Source organism: Podarcis erhardii (assembly GCF_964252035.2).
Source record: "Podarcis erhardii genome assembly, chromosome: 9".
Classification (NCBI taxonomy): Eukaryota; Metazoa; Chordata; class Lepidosauria; order Squamata; family Lacertidae; genus Podarcis; species Podarcis erhardii.
Genome location: NC_138512.1, coordinates 39,810,302 through 39,819,347, shown reverse-complemented (window position 1 = coordinate 39,819,347; position 9,046 = coordinate 39,810,302). Strand labels below are relative to the sequence as shown.

The following is a 9,046-nucleotide window of genomic DNA, read 5'->3' as shown; positions in this document are numbered from 1 at the left end:
TTTTCAGTTATTAATATTTATTCAAATATATACGGAGAAGAAATATTGAACAATAACTACAAATAGTGGTTCTAATCTAGAACAGTTTTTGCCTATGTTGAAGGATATTTTCTTGCATGTGGATTTTGCTATACCATTGTTGCATACAGACACAATCTGGAGAACTTCAGGATCCAGGCTTTTAAACATGTGAGCTATTCAGTTTTCCACAACCTTGTGCAAAATTGTGCAACTGTGAATATGCAGCGAAAAATGTGAGCAATGAATGTCTTTTATTGGAGGGTGGAAAAGAACATTTAATGATTTGCTTCTAGTTCCAGAGACTACATTTTGGATGCTTTGTGAACTTCAGAGCAGCATTTTATAAAAGTTTGTGAATTTGACCAGTTAAATCTTTGTTAAAAATGTTCTTTTAAACATCTCCAACCTACAAGAAAGAAAGAAAAAGGAACAACTGTCATTTTTCTCCTGAGAAAAGACTGAATGATATACATCTATAAAGAGGATTTTGTGAACACAGAAACAAAAGAGCCCTGCAATTTCCAACCAAAGACATTACTAATTAAGAATCTTTGGAAGACCATAACAGACAATAATCTCCGCTCCAGTTTGGGATTAAAAGATACACTTATTTTGAACATGGAGGTTCTGTTATCATGGCTAAATGATAGTTTCAATAGAATGATCTACCAGGAAATTTGTCTAGTCCTATTTTAAAGCCATTCTCTGCTAGAGTTCCAACACCACATCACATGGCATCAGGTATCATGTGTCCGTGATACACATCTATATGCCATTTTGATTTTCATGTGATAACACAGTATTCAGAATGAAATAGCTCTGAGAATATTTTCCATAAGATGCCAGTAAAATGCTCTTAACATTGTTCAGGTGCAATGCTTCCATTAATTCAATTTTCAATTGACTTTGTTGTCTTCCTAAATGTCTCCTCGGCCTCCTAATCCAGCCTCTCCCCAAAGAGTCTATCCCCATATAAACTTAGCTGGACCCTGCAATCATCATCTGAGGCCCTTCTTCATGTGCTTCCTCCACGAGACATCTGGAGGGTGGCAACATGAGAACGGGCCTTTTCTGTGGTGGCTCCCCACTTTTGGAATGCTCTCCCCAGGGAGGCTCCTCTGGCACCTTCATTGCATATTATCTTTAGGTGCCGGGCCATTTTTCTCTATACACAGACCTTTGGCCTTTAACAATGTATGGTTTTTATAAGTGTGTGGGATGTTTGTAAAGTACAACCACACCACCCCCACCACCCCAATTTGAATGTATTTATGTTTGTTTGTTTGTTTGTTTGTTTGTTTGGTGTTTGGTTGAAAGTCACTTTCGGTTGCTTTGGCAAGGCAAAGCAACTAAGTAATAATAATAATAACCTCTTTTACTCCTCCGGCTTGCCCTCCTGTTACTACTGAAAGCCTGGAGAATGGAATGATCTTCATAGTTGTTTTCTTCATGGAATACCACCGACTTCGCCAGGTTGCCCAAATGATGCCATTGTCATAACCACTTGGACCGGCATCTTTCTCTGTGTAAGAACCACCTAAAATACAAGCAGCAACATAATATTATGTAAGTGGATGGTAAGATTATTTTTACAGAATGAGAAGATAAGCTGCACTTAACTTTACCCTTCTCTGTGCCCTCAGCAATTCTGCAGCAAGTTTCTAAACTTGTTTATTCAGAAGTCAGTTCCACTGAGTTGAATGGGACATTTCATAATAAGAACAGTGCTTTTTTTCTGGAGGGACGCAGGGGTATGCATACCCCTAAACATTTTGTGAATCTAAGTTTGGCCTCATTGAGGGGCAGTATTTCAATATAAGTAGGAAAATGAGAGCACTTAGTTATACACACAATAAATATGTGATATATAAAAATGTCAATTGGCAAGCAAATGGTTCCTTCTCAGGCTTACTCAGAGTAAGTATCTGAAGTGAGATGAAGGGGGCATACTTTGTAATTACAATTCTTAATCACTCATGTGTGATATGTAAGGAGTCAATTGACCAGCTAATGGCACCATTTCAGTATTAAAGTTTCCTATTTCAAGATATCTCAGAATCATAAACCACAGGAAAATGCATATACCTGGCCATCCAGATCCACAGCACAGCGGATACTTGATCCTGGAAAATCTGAAGCACCTGCAGACTTGCTGTAGCCAAAGGCTAGCATATCAAAGTTGAATTGATTTCTCTCTCATTGAAATCAATGGGACAGAAAAGTGCTTAAAGGAGCAACCTATGCATGTTAACTCAGAAGTAAGTTGCCCTATATTCAGTGAGCCTGGGATTCACTTTTGTTGGATCCTACCCTGAATGTTTAGGGCTGGAGGGAGAAGAGATCAGTCCTATCAAACACCCCTTGATTGAGTCCATTTTAACTTGGATTGGCTCAGAATAAGTGGAACTATTTCCAGATTATGTGAGGAGGTGTCTATTGTTTGCCCATCTCTTTCTGAAACCTGAGATCAGATGAGTCAGGCCCCTGTTACCTGTCCACCTTCAAAAGTTTGGAGGGGAGGGGAGGGAGGACTTGGAGCATGCAAAAAGCTCATAGCGTTACCTTGATAATATTTGCCATTGAGGTGAGCAGCATGACATCTGTTCATCCACCACCCAGATTTGTCCTGTTCAGCACAGTTGCCATCAAATTTATCATTGTCGTTGTCAGCTGTGCTGAACTGCATTCCGTTGTGGGATGTGAAGAATTTGTCACTTGGATCATCTCCAAAATCAAAGCCTTCAAAGGCATCACCAGCCTCACCGCCAGAAAAGAAGGCGTAAGTCAGGCGATACTTGTCCGCTTCAGTTCCCACTTTGAAGTGGGCGTAATCTGCATAGCTGTAGAAAGGAGAAAGTTAAACGTTCCAAATTTTACTAGCATTAAGTGTCTTTTACTTTTGATTCCTCAGACATGTCTGTTAATTATATTACGTGGTGCAGGCATTTCAAGGATACAAAATGGGGGCATTTGCGCAGAAACTGTCTAAAACAACTGCCTGCCGAGTACTTCATCTTAGCAGGTCTATAAACGTAGAGGACTTGATCGCACTCCTCTGCTCTGGGCACCATAGTAAAGCAGTTTTCTGCTATTACAGTTACTGTGGGAGTAAATTAGAGCTTGTTTGAGAGATGAGGTGCAAACCATCCCTGGGTCATAACATTGTACACTAACTTTACCTGCTTCTATAATTTAAAAATTGCTATTTTAAACAAATATGATCGTGCTTTTTATGCTCTTCAGTGGAATATTGTCAGGTAAAAAAACACTGGGGACAGCCCAGTGGTCTTTCATTAGTGCTGTGGACTAATGGCCAGAACACATATCAATGTCACATTGGCTGCTGGGAAGGAGCCTGGATCACATGTTGCAGGAAGCAGTAGAACCCAGAGAAACCAGCAATAGCCTTAAGACTTATATTGGCTGGTAGCAAACGGGCAGAACGATGATGGCACAGCATAACAGGCTTGCCAGGTGTTGACAAAGCAAGCGCTCTCTTTGCAGACTTTGGCCCACAGACCTGGAGTGGGGGCATGGATGGGTGAAGAGGACAGCAGAATGATCTAGTTTATACCTTAGAATTTGGCAGCTGTACAGTGCAAACTTTGGATAGCCAGAGTTCCAAAGTCTAAGAGCAATGATGTCCTGCGACAAAGAACCAGGTAGAACATAGTCCTTTCTGCTGCATTTAACAGCCCCCAACATGTCACAATACCCCAAGCCTTTGCTGTTACAGTTCCTCTACCCCAGCAATGCTCATACACAGATCCTGTATCTACCTCTTCTTCCTTCCCCTGCTTCCACTGGCATCATTGTACCTCTCTCCAGACAACCATTGCTTCACTTTCCCCTTCTGGCCTCTGGTCAGACCCCACACACTCATCTTTTACTCCCTGGGAAGCCCTTTTGTGGGGAGGCCTCATGTGTGTTCCTGCTTTTATTGCACTATTTCCTCTTAACCTTCTGAGCCAAATGCAGTGTTACCAGCAGGTACAAAGTTCTCATGGGAAGAAAATGTGAAGTTTGGGAAGGGGAAATCCCCATTGTCCCTCCTGGTTAATAAGCCAATGTTTGACCACCAGGAGCATAAGAGTCATGAACTACTGAAGAAATCTTCCTGGAGGAATACCTTTTTTGGCCACTCCAGTCCTCCAGCTCTATTCGCAAGGCATATGGAATAGCAGACTGAGTGGTTATCAGATGAATCTTCTCATTTCCTAGCCAGAATTCTGTCTGGTCGTTTGGTGACAGGTGTCCAAAGCCTTCTTTGTACTGAATCCAGTTTTTATTAAAATCTTCACTCCCATCAAGCCTCTGATAAGGAATTGGAAAGGTAGGAAAGGGAAATGAACAGGATTAGTATTCATTTTATACGACGGATCTTCTCTTATATGTTATGCATGCCACGCATTCGCTTTGCAGATCACATACCCTCTGGAAAACCGTCCACCCGTTTCCTAGTGTATCCATTTCACAATAGACCAGGAACTGCTCCTTGGCTTTGAGAGGTTTGATGAAGTAGAGACCACTCTGCCTGGCACCTTTGTTTGCAATGTCTTGACAATCTATAATGAAGAAACAGGAGCAACATACATTAGTGAAACTGCTGTCTATGGTATTCACATTTTAACTAAACAAGACTAAATACACCACATACCTCAATCGTTATAATTTGCATTCTTCTCCAGTGCTTTACCCAAAGAACTCAGGGCAATATACACAGTTTAATCTCTCAAGAATCACATGAAGTAACTTAGGCTGAACAGAGATTTGAACCCAAGTCTCCCTGGCCTAAGACTAACCCCACACCCCTCAAACCACTGGTTCTGCTCTACGTGGAAACTGTTCTGGAGTACATAATTTAAAGACTGTTAACAAAACGCTTTGGACACTGAGATGTACCTACATTATTCATCGCAAGTCTGCAGAAGTTAACGTGATACATTCCTATTTGTCTGCACCAAAATGTGGTTTTCTTGGAACTGTATTAACCTACAACTGAGCTATGGGCCTCCTCCTCTTTACTTATATAGATAGAGATTTTGATAATTTTATAGGTCAAGCAAAGCTTTTGAAACTTCAGAAAATACCACAAGTTGTCTCTCTCCACTCATTGGTCCAGCTGGGACGTCCACTAATGGGAAGGAGATGAGGCCTCTTGCAACTGCTCCAAATGTTATGTTGGGGTGAGGGTGTGCATTTTGGAACAGTTTGGTAGGTGAAGTGGGGAACTTCAGGTGAAAATGAAGTTTTGCAAAAACTACCTTAAGCTGATGGAAGCCTATGCTGCATTCAAAAAGGATTCCATCAGTGGAAGGACACAAGTAGATATAATGCAGTAAACATGTAGACCTCAAGGCTCCACTTTTAAATATACTTATTTGTGAGCATATGCCGCAGACATCAGTGGAAACTATGAATAATTGTGCTTAGACTTGAGGTGAGAACAGAATGACAGCCCATAGATGTTAGCCTGGACTTATGCCCATCTGGATCTTTAGAACTAAGTCACTAGAACTAAGTTGTTTGTTTCCATGCTTTAGTGATGAAACCATTTTATAGTGATAACTGTCAAATGAAGAGTTATTTCTATTGATCTCAATCCCACAGTCTTTGTACCCACATCCAGTTCTTTCAGATTTAAAAATGTGCTTTCAAATGGCTGGGCTTCATGCTCAAGAATGAAATAAGTTTATAAAATGGCCAATTAGCCAAATGCATTGCCTTTCCATAAAATGTTAGTACGCAATAAACTGGCATTATCCTGTCACTGCGACTTCCCATTAATTTCTGTATATATTTGAATTGAGTGGACTTCATGATCAGAAACAGATTAATTTTTTTAAAAGAGCTATTAGCCACCTCAATAAGATGGGAGTGATGGCACACAATTCATCAAACAGGTACTAGGCTCTCACTCTTACCTCTTCCAGTTAATTCTTGTATCTGGACGGTGTCTTTGCACGGCTGTTGGCATTGTGCCTCAAGCTGAGCAGTCTTCTGCTTCAAATGTTGAATATTGTTATTGTTCGAAATCAGCAAGTCTGTCAGTTGCCTAGCAATTGAAAAACCCAATACAGGACAGGTTTATTGGAACAATAGTTGAAGCTGAATCCATTTAGACTGTGAGGAGGTGGCGGGGGGCAGAGAATCATGTCTTATCTCAAGTTACCTCACTCTCTGCATGTCCAGCAAACTGTCCACTGAAGGCACAGAGCTTGGTGCAGGTCCATTGAGGGACCCCACTCTCCCCTCGATGCAGTCAGTATACTAGGAGCAAGTGCTTGTTTTTCTGCACTAATATGACCTAAAAGAATAATTGTACTGCATGCCTCCATGTCTGCTGCCTTGAGCTCATTGGAGGAATAATAGATGGCTGTATCTGTGTTCTTTAGATGTGTAAGAAGCATCTGCTGTAGTCTGATTAAACGGGTTTATTCAGAAGTTAGCCCCAATGTAGTAAGTGAGGCTTGCTCCCAAGTAAACAGGTATTGGAGCTGCAGCTACACAGATAGCTTAATTCTCTTGGTTGGGTTATAACTTTAGACAAGTAAATAGCTTGATTAGGTGATAAACCTTAACTAAGCAAACAACTTGTCCATTTACACAGATTAAGCTATAAGAACACACACATTTTCTTTAACACATCAGCAGAACTTCACTGAGGAAGCGAAGCAGTGAGATTAAGTAAAGTCCTCAAAGCTGCAGTAACATAAGATACATACTGTATTGTATTTTCATGGGCCACAACGATGTTTTCATATCTGATGATTTCATCAATGATTTCTCTGGACTTTTGAGTATAACTTGGAATCACATCTGCAGAACAGGAACAAAAGCATGAAAAATGTTAGCGATGTGCTGCTAAATGAACTGGGAAATAAAATAATGTTTCCACTACTGTAGTGGCCTTTGCATTCTCACTTGGCTGAGTTTGAGGGGATCCTATGTACCCCTGACGAATCTGAGCTATCAGTTGGTCCGTTAAACCTGAAGAGTTAGAGATCTGTTCCAGGATTTGTTCAAGTATCCGGAGATCTCGATCCACTGTAGGCTGATATGTATTCAAGAAATCTGCAATGCCACATGTGGTGGGGCAAAAGCTACCCTAAAGGAAAAGAGAACTTTTAAATCACACTGCAGAAGAATAAATGTTTAACAGCCTGACTCTATAACTTTTCATCCCCTACACATGCAGCACCTGATGAATATTAATCACCCCCTTGTAGGCTAGACAAGAGGAGAGCTTAAAACACAATGATAAATGAGCTTATTTTAAAATATTGCATGCAGTCTGTAACCAACGTTAAAAGCAGCCACACATTTTAACAACTGCTTCACAAAGGAATACACATACCAACATGCCAGTAGTAACCATATTAGTAAGAAGCGCAAGAATAACAAGAGATATTGACTTACAAATCGATCATCCAAGATGCAGCAATTATCACGGGTCACAGGAACATCATACTATGTGAAAGAATAAATTAAATAAAATGAGTTACTATGGCAGCTATTTCAGCCATTTCTTTAAGAGGTTGCTACCCTGCCCTGCTACACTTACTGTGCTGCAAGTTGAAAAAAGGAAGGACAGGAGAGGCAGCCAAATGTTGAACCTTGGTTTCATTGTGCCTGTGGCTCTGTGACTTCCCAAGCACTGAAGAGGCAGTGCTTAATCAGTGCAGCTTTGCAAGTGTCAGGGACCTGATATTGCTCTCCGGACTGCACAGCAGCAGCTTAAGGGATCAGGTGGGACACAGTGGGTGGACACAGTATTGTAAATAGGCGGGGACAGAGTGGGGAGGGAGGGCAGCCTCTTCCTGACCTTGCGGGGGTGTTTCCGGGATCCGTTGCCTGTTCTTCCCATTTTTAGCACCAGTGCATTTCTCACTCAGCACCCACGTCCACAAGTCCTCCTTTGCAGGGAACAACAACAACAAAAAGAAAAAAGGTTGTAGAAGATGGACAAGTTGCCCTATGGAGCAATCGCTTCCAGGAACCACTTGCACTAAGCCTGACCTGTATATCTGAAGGGTCTGATGATCAGAGATAGCAAAGATCGCAAGAAGAGTCTACGTCCGCCACCACAAAGTTCAAACAGCTCCAAGTGAATGTTATTTTGTAAAATGGCTTATGCCGTGCTCTTGGACCCCCGTGTGGCCTTGAAAAATTACAGTGGTACCTCGGGTTACAGACGCTTCAGGTTACAGAAGCTTCAGGTTACAGACTCCGCTAACCCAGAAATAGTACCTCGGATTAAGAACTTTGCTTCAGGATGAGAACAGAAATTGTGCGGCGGCAGCGGGAGGCCCCATTAGCTAAAGTGGTACCTCAGGCTAAGAACAGTTTCAGGTTAAGAGCAAACCTCCAGAACGAATTAAGTTCTTAACCTGAGGTACCACTATATTGGTATAAACTTTAAAGGTTTGGGAAAATTTGGAAAGTATGAGTGTTGGGGATGTAGCAGCATGGAAAGTGTTTCTGTGCGGCCAAGGCTCAAAAAAAGAAATAGCTTGTGTGTGGTTCCCCTGAGCTGGAGCTCCTGCGCATGAACCCCTCTAGGTTATTTGCTGTGGGTGGAAAGCTCCCATTAACATCAATGTGATCTGATTCTAAGCAAGAAAGGTCCCCTCTCCCTACGCCACAGACCCGATATTACTTGGGCTCCCCTGCGCTGACTATTTGTTTCTTTAAAAGTCCACCACACAAGGCCAAACCACCTGATGAATGTCATCTGGGCCTGTGGAGGCTCCAGGCAGGGTTTGCAGAGTGCCACATTCTTTCTGAGTGGTATCCCTTCAAGAAGATCCCACACCTGGGAAGAATGAGCTACTCTACAGAGCTGGAGATATCTGAGGTGGGGAACCTGAGGCTTTGGGGCCTCTCTCTGTTTGTACCAAGGCTGCACACCCGCATCTAGCAACATCCCTACTTGCCCTGCTCTGTACCCTCAAGTGCTTTTGCCTGTGCTTGGACTGAAATAATGCATCTTGATGTACGTGGATGCAGAAACCTCTGGCATTTT

At 42.0% G+C, this 9,046-nt stretch overlaps 1 protein-coding gene across 1 annotated transcript; it reads right to left on the bottom strand.

Moving 5' to 3' along the window:
• FGG (fibrinogen gamma chain) lies at window positions 1-7,755 on the bottom strand. The gene is made up of 10 exons (XM_081875403.1): window positions 7,586-7,755; window positions 7,441-7,491; window positions 6,946-7,129; window positions 6,747-6,840; window positions 5,946-6,076; window positions 4,453-4,586; window positions 4,151-4,335; window positions 2,584-2,861; window positions 1,392-1,558; window positions 1-427 (listed from the first exon to the last, which is right to left on the bottom strand). The coding sequence occupies exons 1-10, from the start codon at window positions 7,646-7,648 to the stop codon at window positions 413-415; spliced, it is 1,302 nt and encodes a 433-aa protein (XP_081731529.1). The 5' UTR covers window positions 7,649-7,755; the 3' UTR covers window positions 1-412.
• Window positions 7,756-9,046: the final 1,291 nt, after the last annotated feature.